Source organism: Mirounga leonina, unplaced genomic scaffold, assembly GCF_011800145.1.
Source record: "Mirounga leonina isolate KUSES-001 unplaced genomic scaffold, KU_Mleo_1.0 Mir_82, whole genome shotgun sequence".
Classification (NCBI taxonomy): domain Eukaryota; kingdom Metazoa; phylum Chordata; class Mammalia; order Carnivora; family Phocidae; genus Mirounga; species Mirounga leonina.
In genome coordinates, this window is record NW_023270825.1 from 11,008,889 (window position 1) to 11,028,065 (window position 19,177).

A 19,177-nucleotide genomic window follows, 5' to 3' on the forward strand; every position below is an offset into this window, starting at 1 on the left:
TCCTCCTGCCCTCATGGAACTGACGTTCTAGGGGGGGAGACGAACCGGCAGATGTAATACGTGCTTCTCCTGCACGTTCCCATGATGTCGTCCAGCTGCACAGCCTCCTGGGTCCCCTCCCTGGTCTGTCTTCTGCCTCTTCTAGCCTCTGCCCAGCCCTGACTCCTGGGTGTTGTTCGCTCCTGGGGCCCTGCCCATCACAGAGGCTTCAGAGCATTCCAGCCCTGCGTGTCCCTGGGGACTGCCCCTGCCCATGGGTCATCTTTTCATCAGATACTCTCTGGGTGAAGAAATTAAACCTGTTCAAGAGAGGGGAACTGAGGCAGGGTCCTGGTACAGCTGCTCCCGCGCCCTCCCCCTACCAGTGCCCTGCCCAGGCATCTCTCACAGCCACGAGGACGGCCTGCTCTGCCGGTGCCACGGATGGGGCCTGGCCCCCGACACACCCCAGGAAGTTAGATGTGACCAGTGGCCGCGATGCAGCGTCTGCCTGCTCCCCCGTGGGTGTCCCCAGCCAGCCTGGCCACTGTGGGCTACCTGTTATGTACCAGGCCTCCTGACTACCCTTCAGGGAGACATCGCTCCCATTTTACAGATGGGGAAAGTAAGGCCCAGCAGAGTTTGGTCACTTGCCAAAGGATACAGCTGATAAGTAATTTATCACAGGTTCAAAGTCAGGCTTCAGAGTGCCATTTCTCTTTGTACCCCACTCCTAGCTGTACCTTTTCTTTTATCCACCTGTTCGTCGTTGGTCTTTTATCTTCTGGGGAGCTCTCCAGCAGCTGCCTCTAGTCAGATAAGGGCATGACCACTCGGCAGAGTGGGGGCAGTGTGACTCGAGACACCTGGGTTCTCCCCCTTCACCTGCCAGTAACTTGCCTGTGGCCGTGAACTCTTCCGCTTCCCTCTCTGGACATGTGGACGTATGGTTGGGACTTGCTCATCTCTGAGGGCCCCCAGCTTCCCATTCTGTGATGAGAGCGGCCCAGAGGGAAGACGGGGCCGGGGTTTCAGTTTCCCAGGGGCTAAGTTTTCAGCTCTTCACAGAACATAACCCACCATCCGACTAAAAAAAGCGTCTTTCCAACTCCCATCCAGAAATAAAGATGATAGATAAATAAGCAACAGTAGGCTTTTTCTGGGAACCATAAATAGCTCCCCGGGCTCCCAGTGCTGACTTAGAGAAAGAGTCTTCACTCTGTCTCTCTTCGGGGGGAAAGCTGCTGGCGATGTTGAGAGTTTCCCATGGGCGCGCCTGCGCTGCCGCCATCCCTCGTGTGGTGGGGCTGGCACGTCTGCTGCCACCAGGGCGCTGGCTCTTGTCACGGGGACCAGGTTCCTTCCCCGGCCCTCCCACCAGCCAGGAGGCCTCAGTGTCTGAGAGCTAGATGGATGTCCGCGTCCTCCTCCCAGAGGCTGGGGCTGGGTTGTGCAGAGGCCGCAGCACGTCCCTACGCAGAGCCTTTGCATGGTCTGTTCCCTCTGCTGGGAGCGCGCTGACCCCACATGCATCGCCTTGGCCGCCCGCTCACTTTCCCTTGTCTTTGTCCCTCGAGCCGCTCCCTGACCTCACTCCCTTCTAGCTCTACGTTCTACTTGTCAGTCTGGTTTCTTGTTTGGGAACGTAAGCTCCGTGAGGGCAGGCTGTGTCTCTAGCTCCTAGCATTTAGCAGAGCCTCAACACATTTTTTTTTGCCATTGGTGGTGAATGGTTATTGAAACCAAAATAGGAACAGGAGTCGTTTCTAATTTATTGTGATTTCACAGACCGGCAGGATGGTTTTGGCTCCAAGTAGTCAGAAAGTGGGTCAAGAAGTTAAGACATCATGGTCCAGAGTGGGGCAGGCCTGGGGCACGGAGCAGCCGTGGCCTGGTGAGGGACAGGGGTCCCTTCCTGCCTCTGCCGTGCAGGCCCGGGACCGCCTTCACCCAGTGCTGGCCTCTTGGGGGTGACTGAGCTTCAACTGTGGGCCCTTCCTGGGTGCGACGGGGCCAGTCTCCGTCCCGGCCCCTCCTCCGGAGTGAGAGTGGGGGTAGGCAGCCAGTCGGGCCTTCTTCTCAGGGTGTGGTCAGCAGGCTCCAGGTTAGGAGGAAGGAGCAAGACAGTGACAGTGTGCATGTGCCCCTCTTCCTTGGTGCACTTGGTTCTTCGCCACCTTAGTTCCGTGTTGGGCCCTGCTTCTTAACCAAAACCTGGGATTTCAGAAAGGTGGGGTTGTCTGGCCTAATGCTAGATGTGGCCCATTCATTGGAAATGTCTCATCTCTGCTTCTTACCTGGATCCCAAGCATCTCTGGGGGGAGCACTCACCTTGTCCTTGTCCGAGTCCACCCTGGACGGGCGTAGGGACAAGCAACAGGACTCTGCAGGCTTGAAAGAGACACCGTACATGAAGCATTTGTTCAACCCAGTGTCCGCAGAGAGCCAGCACTTGAGGGATGACAGCTGTTGGTACTGCTGGGGGATTTTTCTTTCTTTCTTTTTTTTTTAAGTTGATAAAATTCACATGCCATAAAATCCACCTTTTTTAAGTACACATACAGTCAATTCAGTAGCTTTGAATGTATTCCCCAGATTGCTCAACCAACACCACTGTCTAAGTCCAGAACATTTTCATCACCCCAGAAAGAAATAAACTCGTCTGTAGTCTGTCCCCGTCCCCTTGTCCCCTCGCCCCTGGCAACCAGTCTCTTTTCTGTTTCTCTGGCTTTGCCTATTCTGGACATTTCATATAAATGAAGTCATACTATGTGGCTTTTGTGACTGGCTTCCTTAGCTTCGCTAAGCGTTCTGTTGTCAAGGTCATGTTATAGCGTGTCTCATTCCTATTTCTGGCTGAAGAAGACTCTGTTGAATGGGCATATCACACTTTGTTTATCCACTCATCAGGGGATGGACATTTGGGTTGTTGCCACTTTTGGGCTCTTACAAATAATGCTGCCATGGACATTGCTGGGCAGGTTTTTGTGTGGGCGTGTGTTTCCATCCCTTTGGTTTTATATCTAGGAGTGGAATTACTAGGTTGTATTGTAACTCTATATTTAACTGTTTGAGGAACTGCCAGATTCTTTCCCAAAGCAGCGGCACCATTTTACTTCCCCACCAGCAATGACAGCACTTTTGTCTTTTTGATCATAGCCATCTCAGTAGGTATGAAATAATACCTCGTTGTGGTTTTGATGTGCATTTCCCCGATGGCTAATGATGTTGAGCATCTTTTCACACGCACTTGGGCCATTTGTAGGTCTTACTTGGAGAACTGTCTATTCAAATCCTTTGCCCAGGGATGCCTGGGTGGCTCAGTCAGTTAAGCGTCTGCCTTCGGCTCAGGTCATGATTCCGGGTCCTGGGATCGAGTCCCTCATCAGACTCCTTGCTCAGCAGGGAGCCTGCCTCTCCCCCTGCTTGTGCTCGCTTGCTCTCTCTCGCTCTCTCTGCCTCTGACAAATAAATAAATAGTATCTTAAAAAAAAAACCAAATCCTTTGCCCATTTTAAATTTGGGTTGTCTTTTTATTGCTTGTTAATAGTTCTTTATATGGTTTGGATACTAGACTCTTATCAGATGTATGATTTGCAAATATTTTTCCCCATTCTGTGGGTTGTCTTTTCACTTTCTTGATAATGTCCTCTGAAGCACAAAAGTTTTTAATTTTGATGATATCAGATTTACCTATTTTTACTTTGGTTTCTTGTACTTTTAGTATCTAAGAAACCATTACGTGACTCAAGGTCATGAAGATTTACACCCATGTTGTCCTCTAAGAGTTTCACTGTTATAGATCTTATATTTAGATCATGATCCATTTTGAATCAATTCTTGTGTATGGTGTGAGGTAGGATTCCAGCTTCATTATTTCCACACATGGATATCTAGTTTTCCTACCACCATTTGTTGAAAAGACTGTCGTTTCCCCGCTCCACTTGAATTATATTGGCACCCTGGTGGACAGTCCGTTGACTCCAGATGGATGGGTCTATTTCTGGTCTCTCAGTTGTATTCCATTGATCTGTAGGTCTGTTCTTGTACCACTACCATACTGCATGATTACTGTAGCTTTGTAGTAAGTTCTTAAATTGGGAAGTGTGAGTCTTCCAACTTTGTGCTTTTTCAAGATTTCAAGATTGGCTCTCCTGGGTCCCTTGCATTTTTACATGAATTTAAGGATTAGCTTGTCAGTTCCCACTAAAAGAAAGCCGGGATTTTGATGGGGATTGCGCTGAATCCATAGATAACTGTGGGAGTGTTGCCAGCTTCATATATTAAATGTCTTATTCATGAGCATGGGATGTCCTATTTATTGAGATCTTCTTGAATGTTTTCCAGCCACATTTTATAGTTTTCAGCATTTAAGTCTTTGGTTAAATTTATTTCTTAAGTGTTTTTATTTTTTAATGCTACTGTAAGTAGAATTATTTTCTTAATTTCATATTCAGATTATTCTTTGCTAACATATAGAAATATAAGTGTTTTATTGTGTGTGTATATTGATCTTTTCTTTTGCAGTCTTACTGAACTTATTTATCTTAATAGGTTTTGGGTTTTTGTGTGTGTGGATTCCTTGGGATTTTCTGTAAACAGGATCACATCACCTGCATAGAGAAGCAGTTTTACATCCTCTTTCCTGTCTGGAGGCTTTTTATTTCATTCTCTCTCCTAATTACCCTGGCTAGAACCTCTACTACGGTGTTGAATAGAAGTGGCAAGAACAGACATCCTTGTCTTGTTCCTAGTCTTAAGGGGAAAGCGTCCAGTCTTTCACCCCAACGTAGAATGTTTCTGTGGTTTTTGTAGATGCTCTTTAATCAGATTGAAGAAGTTCCCTTCTATTCCTGGTTTGTTGTGTGTCTTTATCCTGAAGGACATTGGGTTTTGCCCAATGCTTTTTCTGAGTCTTCTGGAGATGATCATCTCAGTAAAAGCTTTGTCCTTTATCCTGCTAATATGAAGTGAGCACTTTCTCTGCTAGGGAGCTAGCTTCCCAGGTCTGAGCTTCCCCAGCTACACCACATACTCACTGTGTAACTCTGGGCAGGGGATGTCGCCTGTAAACTGGGAGTGACTACTTTCTCATGGGGCTCTTGTGAGGGGGCTTGAATTGCTTTGTAGACGGTGTTGTCTGGCACATATCAAGTGCAGTTTACGGAACACTTGGCTATGATTGGTGACATGTGAAAGCGTGGGTGGGCTAGGGTGGGAGGGGTCACTGATGGGGGCATTGCAAGGCTAATGTAGGGCCAGGCTGATGCACCTGTTCTGAAACGTCTGCTCATGGAGAGTCCGGAAGCTGTCACGGGAAGTGGCCTGTTGGGCTCCAGTTGTCTCTGAACCTTCCTTTGGGAAGGGATGGGCCACGCCTGAGGCACAGGTGAGCACCTGTCTGCTGCAGGACCCTCCAGTTTGTTCAGGCCTTGCGTGTCACATTCGGTCAGGTCTGGGCTGCAGGGGCTGTGTGTTCGCAGCAACAAGCTTCCCCGCCTGGGCTCTGAGTCCAGGCTTGGGGGCGGGGCAGGAATGGGGCCTTGTCTAGATAGTGACTTACGGCTGAGAGCCAACACGTAGCCCCAGCTCCCTACCCCGACTTTCCTGACTTCTCTTTTCCTGGCCTCCCCTTTAACCTGGCTCCTCATCCTGCCTCTGTCATTGACCATCATGTGACTTTCGGCAGACTGCTTGTTGGGGCCTGTTTTGGCCTCTGTCCACAGAGACACTGTCATAGCAGTTTGAGGATTAAATGAATGCTCTGTTTGGAGGGCCTGTAGCACCGTTTGCCAGGGCTCAGCAAACACTGTCCCCAAACCACCCTCCTGTGGTCCCCAAGAAGCCCTGCAACCCCTGAAATCTGCCAACACTTCTGCGCCTATATGGAGTTTGGATTTTACAGGTGGGTGGGGAGAGAGATAAAAACACTTTTAATATGCCCTGTGTAATTCTTGGCATTCATTTTTATGAGCTGTATGAGGCTGGATCTTACCTTGGTTTAATGTACTGACCTTCTAGCCAGCCAAGTAGCTCAAAGTTCCTGGAGACAGGCCACTTTGCTTCTTTACTTTTTGGTTTGTTTTCCAAGGTTTGGGGAGGAGGGCACCTTACCAACACTGACCTTTCCCTGTCCCTATGCTCAGAAGTACAGGATAGTCCCACCTGAAGAGCTGCTGGTCTGATCTGAGAAGGGGCCTAGACAAGAAGCAGTAATAACAAGCCAGTAATGTAGCAAACGGTAGGGAGCATCAGAATACATTTGGTTATCCCACAGATCATCTGTTTTGCCCTAACTCGGTGCCTGGCACCAGGAGCATTCCGACAACCAGAGCAGACTCAGCTCCCAGAGCTTTTCAGAAAAACCAGATGTACCGAGAACCCACTGGATGGGCGCCCCTCTGAAACCGGGGACTCAGGCAAGCCAGGGTGTGAGAAGGTGTTGGCAGCGGGGCAGGGCCAGGGTCAGAGTGTGTCTGCAGGAGGCTGGAGAAGGGCCCTGAGCGTGCTTGAGAGAGGGAGGGAGGGAGGGAGGGAAGGAGTCAGGAGGCCACACCAGCAGGCAGTGGCTGATGAGAGGTCTCCCCCCAGCCTCGGCTTCCTTCTCATAGGATTGTTCTGCAGACTTCAGAGGTGCATGCAAAGCCCATAGCACAGTGCTAGACGCGCGGCCGGAGCTAACCCCACAGCGTCACTCCTGCAGTTACCGTGAAGCCAGTAAGGCGTGTGGTAGGAGAAGGCTTTATTGAACCAGATAATGTTCATAGTTTACTGAGTGAGCATTTGGGTTCCCAGACAGTATCCGGTTGTAGAGTTCTGTGCGCGTACACGTGCACGTGCCTCTAGGCTTGGTTGCAGTAGTAGTCGTATCTGTGAGCGCATGTGGTTCTTTTCTTTGGTCTTCAAGTTTTATGCTTATCGTACGTTGGTTCTGTAATTACAGAAATGTTAATACAAAATGTAATTAAAGACCACCCCGCTGTTACTGTCGGTGTCTGTGCGCACGCTTGCGCCCTCGCGGAGCTGGGGTGTCCACTCAGGAGAGCAGGGGTGCCGAGGGAGGCCCCGGGGAGGTGGGTCTGTCACAGGAAAGTGGGCCTGGGGGCTAGCGGGCGGCCTGCTGACGTGGGCTTCTTCTCTGTCCACAGATGACAGGATCTGCTCACCACCCTTCATGGAGCTCACGAGCCTGAGTGGAGACGACACTATGAGGCTCCTGGAGCAGAACGGCCTGGCGTTCCCCTTCAGTGCGTACCGCCCCGGGCCCCGCTGGGCAGGCTCGGCAGGCCCGGCAGGCCATGGGCCGGATGGTGGTGGGGGCCTGTCTGTGGCTCCCCGGGACACACAAGGGCCTTGGCTGCCAGGGAGGACTGAGCCCCGCGTCCCGCTCCCGCCTGCACAGTGGAGATGGGTCTTCAGGTGGTGTGGGCTGGAGGTGCTCTTCTGCTGGCCCGGCAGCGTCTGTCCAGACCACCCTGAGTGCGGATGCTGGCCACCGTTGAGCCAGCCTGTCTCCCTAGCTCCCCACTGCCCCTTATCCCCACGGGCTGCAGGAGTTTCAGGAATTTCTCCCCATGTCTGCCAGGTCAGGCTCTGTGGGGAAGTCACCTCACTGATTTCTCTCTGCTTTTCTCTCCCTGCTCCATAGTTTGCAAAACCAGAGTGGCTCATGGCACCAACTCTCACGAGGTAAGCAGAAACTTTGACTGCCCTCTTCCCCCACTTCCTCCCCCCATGCCCCTGGTTTTCCAGCTCACAGTGTCCCTCTGGGAGCCCGCAAGAGTCTGTGTGCTAGATCCCACCCCTGCTGCTCCCGCTCCCTGTCTTGCCCCTGCTTGTGGCTCTGCACACTGTCGCCAGCCTCTGCCCATGCCTGGCCTGTCGCCAAGGGTGGGAGGCGTGTGCCAGGGGTCTGCCTGCCCCCTCTGAGCCCTTGCAGATCCTACTGCAGTTTGACCTGTCCGGCTTTACGACCTCTGGCTTGTCAGTCACTCCCTGGGCGCCCGCTCTATGCCGGGCCCTGCACCGGGCCCCTCTGCGTGCTGTGAGCTGGAAAGATGCTCTCACTGCCCCCACAGCACCTGCCCGCCAACCTCCCACCTGCCCTGTTCACTAGTACCCGGTCCCTCTGTGGGTCAGCGCCTTGCGCTTCTCTGACTGGCAGGGTGGCTCTAGTCACTATTAGCGTGGTTGGACCCTCCTGATGCAGAAAAGCTCAGCCTGCAGGAGAGTAACCGCTTCTCTCCGTGAGAGAGTTCTGGACTCATACAGACCTGGGAGCAGGTCTGGCTCTGTGCACTGCCAACTGTGTGACTTTGGGCAGGTCCCCCAGCCTCTCTGAGTGTCTGTCCGCACTTGGAAGTGGGGATGTGATGGTGGTTGAGGAGGAGGGGCTTGCTGCCCGTGCTGCTGTGGGGCCTGGCGCAGAAAGCGTTGGGTGCGCTGTGAGGGAACCAGGTATGGAGCCTGCCAGGTCACTGCAGAACGGTGGGGGTGTTCGGATCCAAGTGAGCTCCCTCCTTGGCAGGAGTCTCGACCCTCACGTCTGGGGTCGCTGTGTTCCAGGGAGGCTTTCATCCCGTAGTCTAGCTGTTGGAATCTGGCTCCAAAATGTACACGTGTGCATCCCTGTCTCTCCCGACCCACAGTGTGCTGTGCCAGGGAGGGGCTCCTCTTCTCCTGAGCGGGCGGTTGGGAACGGAGCCTCCAGGGTTGGAACCTGGAGGCTCCCAGGGAGTTGGTGTGTGCCGCAGGCCGCCTGCCTCCTGGGAGGCTTTCACATCACAGGGCTGCCCCCTCGGGTGGGGCGCCCCCCACAGCATGAGTCTGGAGGTTGGGGGGCAGGGCTCCTCACCTATTCTAGGGGTGCCTGGGGATGTTGAGTGCAGCGAGGATAGAGGACAGCTCTATGGACATGATTGGTTTTAGACAGCAAAGTGAGGCTTTCTGATTAGGGTCCTCACCTCTACTGAGGTCTCTCTGAGTCCCCCAGCCCCAAGCTCAGTGAAACCCAACTAGTTTGGCCAAACTACTCCCTTTTCATTGTGTGTTCACAGAGCTGCCTGGGTTTTTGTTTGGTTTTTAAACCAGGGCAAGCACACTGATTTGCTTAGAGTGAAATTACCAACCCCCGCTTCTGAGTTGAACCCCTGAGCCAGAAGCCCAAAGCACCTCTGAAGCTATCCTGTGGTAGTTACTGCTGCTGTTTTATAAGTGGGGAAAATGGAGCAAGTTCCCCCCCCGCACTCTGGTGGCTGGGCGCTGGAGCTAGGACTTAAACCCGTGTCTGGCTCCAGAGCCCCCTGTGTTCTTTCCCTTCCTCGGCAGAAGGCTAAGGGGACGGTCCCTGTGGCGCGTGCACACACACGTACATGCAGTGCGTGCACGGTCTGTTTCCCCCCGTGGCCTGCTTCTCTGCTTCTGCCCCGTGCGGCTAAGCACCAGGAACGTTGGGGTGGTGCTCTACGACCGTGGATGCCAGGGGCGGCAGCCGGCGCAGGCAGCCAGCTGTCCAGGCTCCGACATTCCTGCCCCGAGTCCTGGGCATCTGGTGGCTCCTTCCTGGGGCCTGTGGGCTGCAAGGGATTAGCCGTGGCCCCAGACCGGCAGCTGACGGCCCAAGCAGAGATTTTTCTCCAGCTGCCCTTCTGCTCTCCCTGCTTTAGTGGCCTACCAGATCCTTCCAGGGGGGACCTTTGTCCTCAGACAGTCAGGGACTGGGAGCAGCATGTTCCTGTCCCTCAAGCCTCCGTGTAGCTTACTCTGCGTGTCAGAGGCCAAGGCTGCGTGCTGGGCAGACTCAGTCCCATCCTGGGCTCTGTCACTTTCCAACAAGCCACTGAGCTTTTTAGGGCCTCAGTTTCCTTGTCTGTAAAAGGTGCATGAGAATAGTGCCCCCCTCAGAGGTGCATTGTGAGGACAGCACCAGGTGACTCACATAAAGCGGTCGGAACAGGGCTGGGCATGTCGTGAGTGGGCAACCAGAGGCAGCCTTTGTCCACATACGGATTTTGACTCAAGGCCTCCCAACTCCCGATCCATTGCCTTCCACTTCCTGCCTCACCTGGATCTTTGTGGAGAAACCTCTAAGGAGGTCATAAAGAATGCGTAGTATACAACTGGGGGTCCTATTTCCTGGATCACAGTGTGAATAGAGGAGTTGTGCAGTGCACAGCCAGCTCAACCCTACAGGGAGAGCCTGATGTTGCAGGATTTCTAAGCCCCCAGAGTAGGAGTGAATTGATCCCCAGGTGTTCTTCTCAAGTCTCACTCCACTCACCCTGGCTTGAGATTTTTCATGGAGAGTCCTCGGTTCACAGCGATGGTCCTTGGTAGCAGAGCTCTGGACTGGTGACGTGCCCCTGTGTCTAAGACTGAGTAGGTAGTGGACTCTGACAGCCCTTGGCCCCCTGTCCCCACAGATGGCCATCGTGTTCAACCAGGAGGGCCTGAGTGCCATCCAGCCACCCTGTGTGGTCCAGAACTTCATCAACCACAACGCCGTCCTGTACAAGGTGTTTGTGGTGGGCGAATCCTACACTGTCGTCCAGAGGCCCTCGCTGAAGAACTTCTCTGCGGGCACATCAGGTAACCAAGCCTTCTGCCGTCTCGGGGGCCCAGCTGGGACAGGCATCAGCCGTCAGTCCTACAGCATTTCCACTGCCACCCTGTGTTACTTTGTGGGGGGGTGGCGGGGATGGGCTGATCTGAAGGTTGAAGGAGTTGCATGCAGTAGGTGGGGAGGTCTCGGAGAACAAGGTGAAACCCCATCCCACCAGGTCATTGTAGGGTCTCCATCCATCTGAAATACCAGGATGCTTCCTGGGGCCCCACACAGAAATGAGACTCATGAGGAACATGCTAGAATGGATGATGGGCCCTTCAGGGAAGTGAGTTTGGGAAAGGGCCCCTCGTATTTTGAGGGCCAGAGTGCTGACTGCTTTATCAGGTCCCCTTTTTCCAAATGGGGAAACACTGAGTTACTAGCCACTTCTGCAACCACTGAGGTGGCTCTGCGCTCCGTTCGAAGTCCTGCAGGTTCATGGCGCTTCCTAGCTGTGGGACCTCCGCCAGGTACATGTGGGCAGTCACCCCCACCAGGCCCCCTCTTTGCAGGGGTGAGGACTGAGTCCGAGTGTTTCGGATCCCGGGTATCCCTCAGGTGTCACAGGGTGGCGGTATCTGCAGGATGCTGCTGTCATTGGAGGCTGAGGGGCTCCACAAACTCAACTTTTTTTTAGCTGCTCTCCTGACACCAGGTGGCCCTTGGCCCTTTCAAAAACAGACACTAAGATAAGGATTTGCTCGTGTTGGGGCTGCTCAAAAGAATGTCTGGGGGTTCTGAAGGCATCTCTAAGGCAAGTTCCAGAAACCTTTGGCACAGAGTAACAGCGTCTTTGAAATAAGCAGAGCTTTCTGAGAGGACCCCTTGGAGGATATTTGATTGTCCTCATGTGGTTTGCTCAAACACGCCGTACATTTATCTCTGCAAGGGAACCCAGCCATCACCAGATGTATTGAAATACCGGGCTGTTCTGTCTCCATCTGAGCAAACAGATGTGTCTTCTTAAAAAGTCTCCCCTGCTGGGATTGCCTGTCACCATCCGCTCCTGGTGGCTTTAAGCCACTTCTCGAATGAAGTTCAGCTGTTCTTGTCTTCCTCTCTCAGCTGTTCTTCCCTGGACGGCTTTTTTCTTCCCATTAACAGAACACAGAGAGCAGATACTTTGGAAATGTGCATCGATTTTTCACTTCCTTTCTGGGTGCAGGCAGCCTCCTCGTCGGGTGTGGGGCCCCAGGACTCGAGGCTGCAGTGTCAGGGTTTGGGACATCCCCATTGTCACCCTGGTCCCAGCCCCAGCACACTGGGATGATGGAATGATCTAGGGGTGAGAGGACCACGGACTGGGGTGGGGGGGGGTCGTCTTTTTGTGTGTGACTGGATACCAGCAAGAGGCATTCTTACAGATTATGGACTGGAAGAGTAGGCTGTATGCCCAGCATGGAGCCCAGCTTGGGGCTTGAACTCACAATCTTGTGATCAAGACGTGAGTGGAGATTAAGAGTCGGACGCTTAACCAACTGAGCCACCCAGGCTCCCCAAGAGACTTTAAAAAAAAAAGAATCCTCTATTATTTTCCTGATTTTTAAAAAATACTATGTTTTAAGTCTTTGGAAAATGTGTTAAATTAAGAGTGGTATACCTTATGTAGCTCCCTTTCTTTTCTTTTCTTTTTTTTTTTCCTTTACCAAAATTCTTCTGCCTGTAAAAGGAATTTATCACCAGGTTTTCTTCCTTTGAAGACAAAAAGTATTCTTTTTTTTTCTCCTTTTCCTCCTGGTTGCAAAGTGCTGGGCCAGCTTCTGTCTCAGCACCAGGAGCCTTTCGCAGCAGGGTGTGGACTCTCTGTCCTGTGTCTTGAGGGTGCGGGCTCCATGTCTGTGTGTCTTCTGACCATTTCCAGCTTGCCGGTTTTCCATAAAATGTCAGCTGGGGCCAAATCAATGAGTAGATAAGCACACAGAGCTAATGCCGAAATGTTTATTGTGCTCAGATAAGCTGACCTAACTTTCAGCGTGTTCGTCCATCCATCCCCAAAGCTGGTTTCATGTCTGCAGCCTTTGGGGCATCATGCCAGGGAGCTGGCGTGGGCTTTGTTCTCTTGATACGTGTGTGCTTTCCGGATCAGAAGCATAAATCGACAGTGGTCCTTTAAGCTGGACCAATTGAGCAGGGGGGCTTTGGGGGCTCTGGGCTCTTTCTAGCCCCCACCCTGGCTTTCTGGTTCTCGTCTAGCACGGCAGGCCTGCAGCTTCCCCTGTCCATGCAGGGAGCTGTGGCTCTTGAGTGGGATTCTTCAGGACCTCGGGGAGGGCAGCCAGGGACACTAGCCTTCCCTCCTTAACTGCCGTGCTCTGTTGATTCTCAGGGCCATTTTTCGTGTTTACTGGATGGCATCTCTGAAGTCAGGTGTGTCCTAGGGCCGGTGGCATCTCGCGCTTGCCTTGGCTGGAATGGAAGTCAGGTTCTTACTGAGAGGGTTGGTGGTATCCTGCGCCAGCCACCAGGAGCACACATTCTCTGCCTTTCGTTCACAGCTGGGGAGATGGCTCCCCTCTCTCTCCCCAGGGCCAGGATCCAGATGGGCACGTTTCTCCGCTCCCCCTTTTGTTCGGTGGATTTACTTCTGTTTCTTGACTGTGAGGACTAGTGCCTTTATTCTCCTCTCCTTTCTGGGCCTTTTTCCCTTGGGGTCCATAAAAGAACGGCATCACTTAGCACATAGAGCTGGGCTCGGCAGACTTTTTCTGCAAAAGGCCAGATAGTGAGAATGTCCAGCTCTGTCGTAATTATGTACCTCTGCCCTTGGAGCATGAAAGCAGCTGTAGACAGTGTAGAAGCAGCTGGGCATGCTGTGGTCCCATAAAACTGTATGTACAAATGCAGGTGATAGGCCAGATTTGGCCTCCCGGCTCTGGTTTGCTGACCTGCCACCTGCAGCCTCTCCGTAGATGCCGCATCTCCTTGAAGCTGCCCAGCCCTGTGCCAGGTACTGATCCGGGAGGGAACGAGATAGTCAGCCAAGCACCCTGCCCCCGTGTGCTCGCATTCTATGGGAGAGAGCGCCCATGTGCAAAGAAATAATAAAAAGATGCATCATGGCATAGATGAAGGGCTCCAGAGGAAGCAGTGGGGTCCGGGGCTGCCACTGGCTGAGGGAGCCCCTTGGACAGGGCAGCCAGGGCCGCCCCTCTGTGCGGCGGATACACGTATGGGACCTGGCAGAGCATCTGGGCCCCCGTCTGCAGTGCTGTGACCTGTTTCCCCGGCCCCGAGACCTGCGTGGAGATGAGGCAGACGGAGCAGAAGAGTGAGTGGCCGCTTCTCCTGACTACTGAGTTACTGCAGTATTGGGGTATTAAGCTGGTCATGGACTCTCTTCTTTCTCATCTGTAAATTGGGGGCCACGGCACCCCTATTCCCTTCATTGCTCTCCCGCCCCCGCAGGGTGTTGGTGGGGCTTCTTCACTCAGGCTGTGTGTCTCAGGACCGCTGTGGACATGGGGGATGCCTGGGGCCCCAGATCCAGAGTGCTCCTGTGATTAGGGTGCCAGGGCCTAGCCAGCTTCATCTTTAGAGGGACTGGGTCTCTTAAAGCTCCCCGAGGAGTTGGCATCAAAGGATGTGTGACCCATTCTGACCCGTCTCGGCTTCCCGGTCTCCGGGGTCGGGGAGTGGCTGGAAGCTGCCCACACGCCCTGTGGCCCCTGCTCAAGCCAGACACACGTAGGATGTGAGCAGAGGATGGCTCCCCCTCCCCCACCGCCAGTGCTCACCAGTCCTCTGGCCAGAGCCCTCGGGTCAGAGTTAGCCGGGAGGAGAAGCGGTCTCCTTCGAAATGGTCCACGTGTGTGACTTGGTCTTCCTGCCGCAGGGAGCTCTTGGGTGACATGATCTGTCCAGTTCAGCAGGTGCTGGCCGTGCCCTTCTGAGTGCCCAGCTTCTTGCCTTCCTGGCATAAACACCCATGGTGTTGCCTTGTGGCTCCTGCAGGCTTCCCAGCCTCCCTGAACTTGGCTGTGTCTGCCTGCTCTGCATGGCCCTTTCCCACCCTTTACCAAGGCTTGCTTTGCCACCCTTGGGGACCCTCGGGGTGGGTGGGAGGCACCCTGAGTTTGGTGGGGTTGGGCCAAGGTGGGCAGTGCCTACAGAGGGCCGGAATCCCCCACTCCAGCTGCCCGATCCCCACTCTGTCCTCTGGCCCGCCGGCCTTGCCACCCCTCAAGGCTCACTCTTTTTGGCTGTCAGCGCCCAGGAGTAGAGATTGGTGGGGCTGCCTGGCGCAAGTCCTGCAGGGTGTTTATTTTCCCCAGGCTCCTCCCCAGGACCGTCTCTCGTGCCCCCCGTCTGGACTGGCTCTGGTCGGAGTGGCGGGAGGACTGTCGGGTACACCGGGGCGGCAAGGGGCCTGTGTGCCCCCTTAGCGGGAAGGACGCCAGGTACATCTCAGCACCTGCCTGCTTGGCCTCCGCCCGAATCACTTTCTCATGCATGATTGTTGCGGCACCGTAATCCTGGAGCTGGTGGGGGTCCTTGGCGATCAGAGCAGGTGCCCCCTGCGGCCTGGCCCCTCCACACCATGGTGCTCAACCAAGGCCCTTCCTATCCTGCACTTAGGGGCCTGGGTCCCAGAGATGAGCAGTGTGTCCTGGGAACGGGAGCCATGATGCCCCGTCCTGGAGGGACTGAAGCAGAGGCTGCCAGGGCCACGTAGGGGCTCATGGCCCAGGATATCTCCATGTCATTCTTGGTGGGGGGCATGGGGTGGTGAAGCTCGCGGTTTTGTGATTCTTGCATTCTTGTGCCCATGCTTCCAAGTGCTTGAGAACGTGTGACCGACCAACCTCACTCCATGGGATGGATAGACAAACCAGCTGCTTATTGCTCTCATTATTCTTGGGATCGGTCTGCCCATCTGGGTGGTGCCCCAATGGGACTGAGGGTATGGTGGGAGGCAGACATGGATCAGGAAGTATGGTGTGGGAGGAGGTGGAAGGTGTTTCAGGGGGGCTGTGCCAGCTTCCAAAGCCAGACAAATTGTTCTGTATACTTTTCTTGGATGGATCCTATAAAAGCCCATGTTCCGATTTCCTATTTTTTCCCCTATGTATTTGGGAAACAGCAGAGCCCTTTGTATTCTAAACACTCACGTGCCAGGTGGCTGCTTGGGCATTTCTCAAGTGCTATGCTGAAAAGGAGTTCCATGGTCACATACTGGGAGGGGCTGGAAATACTGGATTAAATAGCATTCACCGGACCTCTTGACTTCGGGCCTTTGATACTCCGGTACACTGCGTTTCCCACTCACTCAGCCACCACGACATCCTCTTAGCCCCTTTTCTAGTGCCATGTCCATAAGACACACTAGACACACTTTGGAATGGGGCCTTGGGTGTTGGGGAAAACCAGATAGGATCCTATAAGATGGTAGCAGAGGTAGGCTCATTAAGGCAATTATTTTTGTATGGGAAATGGGAGCCCTCAGTGGACATGTTTCCGGTCATGGTGCTGTGTCTCCTTGGCGTGGGGGTGCCCGGCTCACTGGGGCCCCAGGTTGGCTGCTACTGGATGCCGAACCGTAAGGCTGCAGAGACTGTGGCTGGAGTGGTGCTGCCCCCTGGTGTCGGTTGGTGGAGTCACCTTCTCTGCCTTGAGCTAACTCCGGCTCCTTCCTGTCTTTGCTTTTTCAGACCGGGAGTCCATCTTCTTCAATAGCCACAACGTGTCGAAGCCGGAGTCCTCATCGGTCCTGACCGCGGTATGTTCCTCCTGCTGTAGTGGCCTTCCCTCCCGACCCTGGGTATGCGGGTGCTGCTCGCGGTGGGGCCCAGGGCTGAGCTCTAGCAGAGCATTAGCTTACTCCCGAGGGAAGATTTTCTAACTCTTCTCCCAGAGTGAGGATCTCCCCACCCTCCTCCCAAGTCACGAGGAATTTGCAGACCTGCTTGCTAATCTGCCTTTTTCCTGATTTAAAAAAAAGGGGTGGGAGGCAACAGCACGTCCGTCTTCCTTTCTCTTTCCATGTCTGCGTGAATCCAGTAGCGTTTGTTAAGGGCTGGCTGGTACCTCCGCGGGGGTGGCCCACAGGGTAGGCAGGCTTGGGGCGGGTTCCGGGAACGTTGCTGTGTGACAGGCACCATCCTAGACGCCTCGCGGCATCACGCCTGGGCCCCGACTCGCCCTTGCGGGAGCAGGGCACACAGTTCTGTTTTCCGGACTGGGGAGGCTCATGTTCAGCAAGGTTGAGTGACTTCTCCAGACTCACAGGGCTCTTCACTCAGGGGCCATGCTGGCCCATGACCCCAGATTGGTCTGATGCCAAAGCTGGGTCTCTTGGGAATTTAGGACTTCTTCCCTCACTGGTACTGGCAGAGCAGGGTTTGCCCAGAGCAGAGAGTTAGAAATTGTCACAGGGCAGCTTCTGCCGTCCCTCTCAAGTCCAGCGGGCCGGCAGTCTCCTCTGCCCCTTCCCCTGACCTTGGAGCCCTGGGCTGCGTCTCCTGAGTCATGGCCGTGCTGGCTAATCTGGGAGGATTTGCCTGTGTCCTCCTCCTTGTCCTAGGCTGTTCTCACCAACAGCATCCACTTTAGGCCCCTGCCCCTGGGCCTTACTGTTTCCCACTCACTCTGTACTGGGGGCATGCACTTGCCTATCACCTCCTGCCCACCCCCCCACCCCCCCGGGCCGCCTGTTCATTTCTCGTGTCTGGTTCCTCTGAGGAGCCAGCTGTGTGCTGAGGGTTTGACAGAGCACAGGCGTGGCCTGGGACTGGGAGGGAGCACCAGTGTCCCTCAAGATGTTGAGAGACGTTCCCCAGAACAAGTGCTGTGGTCAGGGAAGCTTGGAAAACAACCAGATTTTTTCTTTTTTTTTTTTAAGATTTTATTTATTTGACACAGAGAGACATAGCGAGAGGGGGAACACAAGCAGGGGGAGCAGGAGAGGGAGAAGCAGGCTTCCCGCGGAGCAGGGAGCCCGATGCGGGGCTTGATCCCGGGACCCCAGGATCATGACCTGAGCCGAAGGCAGACGCTTAATGACTGAGCCGCCTAGGCACCCCGAGAACAACCAGATTTTAAGCCAGAATCTCTCAGCGCCTGGCTGTGTGCACGTAAGATACAAAAAGCTGTTTTGTGCAAGCAAAGGGGTGCTGGTCTTCTAACCTTCAGAGACTTTAGACTGACCCAGTTCCACAGGGCTTCTTCCCTGAGAGGGTCGCAGACCTTGTTTGGCTGGTGACTTTGTGGGGGGGCAGGGGGGCATTCCACAGACTTCCCGGGACACTGCCCCTGCCAGTCCCTGTGTGGCCCTAGCAGCCCCTAGGGCTGTTCACTGATGCCAGAGGGTCCCAGGTAATCTTCTTAGATAATCACCTGTCTGCGGCTCAGCCTGGTGCTTCATCTGTGAGATAGGAAAGCTGAGAAGCTTCGAGAGAGTTCTGGGCCTCCTCTCCACCTGTAGGGTCCGCCCTCATTTCCTCCTTCCCTTCAGCTCCTGACTGCCCTTCAGGAAGCCCCCAGAACTGACACCCCATAAAACAAGACAAGAGAGGTGGCGCCTGGGTGGCTCAGTCGTTAAGCGTCTGCCTTCGGCTCAGGTCATGATCCCAGGGTCCTGGGATCGAGCCCCACATCGGGCTCCCTGCTCAGTGGGAAGCCTGCTTCTCCCTCTCCCACTCCCCCTGCCTGTGTTCCCTCTCTCGCTGTGTCTCTCTCTGTCAAATAAATAAACTCTTTAAAAAAACAGAACAAGAGAAGTGCGCTCAGCCATGCCCTTTTCTGTGGGAGACGTAAGCCCCTCCTGCCTTCCTCCCTCCCACCAGGGGTCCCTCCAGTCCCCATCGGGGCCTCCTGGCCTGGCCTTGAAGCCCCGCCTTCCTCCCCCTCTGGAGGCCGCTGAAGGCGAACCCCACTCCCACACCTAACTTGCAGGCCCCCACACCCTGCTGTCCTAGGGTAGTGGTGAAGAGTGTGGACCCTGACGAGACTAGGTGGCCTCAGCCCCGAGCTCCACCAGGCTTCAGATGTGTGGCCTGGGAGTCACATTGCCTCACTGAGCCTCTGTCTCCCCCTCCTGCCCCGCAGGCTGGTCAGGGTATTCGGGGAGTTAGTGACCTCCTCCATCGCCTCCCCATTTCCCAGAGCATCGTCATTGTCTTCATGTTCACAACCCAGGGGCAGGATCTCTGTGCCTTTACCTTGTCCTAGGATGGCTATTTAGTTTAAGATCGTCGAACACCTTCAGAAGGATTTCTGAGATGCCTTAGCTGAGCTGAGAAGGTGCTTTTCTGAGCAGTGTGTTAGGAGACTTGGTGATAATACAGCAGCTGGAGTCAGTCCCCTTCGCCAGCACGCCTGTGTGCAAGCCTCTTGGCTCCTACGTCCTGCGGTGCACGTGATTTTATCACCCCATTTCTTGGAGCGAGAAAACAAGGCCCAGAAGTGTACATGATGCCTCAGGGCCTGCAGGGGCGAGTGGGCTGTGCCAAGGCGTCTGCCTGGCTCTCTCTGACTTGGGGAGGACCCCGGGCCACAGGTCCAGTGGCCGAGCTGCCGTGCCGGCCTGAGCCTCTGACTGGCGAGAGTGACCTCGAGGCGGGTCCGGGCTTGGGCAGGTGCTCAGCGACAAGGGCTTGT

At 54.4% G+C, this 19,177-nt stretch overlaps 1 protein-coding gene across 1 annotated transcript in view; it reads left to right on the plus strand.

Moving 5' to 3' along the window:
* ITPK1 (inositol-tetrakisphosphate 1-kinase) overlaps positions 1-19,177 on the plus strand; it is a 170,093-nt gene that overhangs the window by 142,697 nt on the left and 8,219 nt on the right. The window contains exons 6-9 of the mRNA XM_034993014.1: positions 7,128-7,226; positions 7,628-7,668; positions 10,401-10,566; positions 16,231-16,298. Coding sequence (XP_034848905.1) covers positions 7,128-7,226; positions 7,628-7,668; positions 10,401-10,566; positions 16,231-16,298 — 374 coding nt within the window. The remainder of the gene's footprint in view (positions 1-7,127; positions 7,227-7,627; positions 7,669-10,400; positions 10,567-16,230; positions 16,299-19,177) is intronic.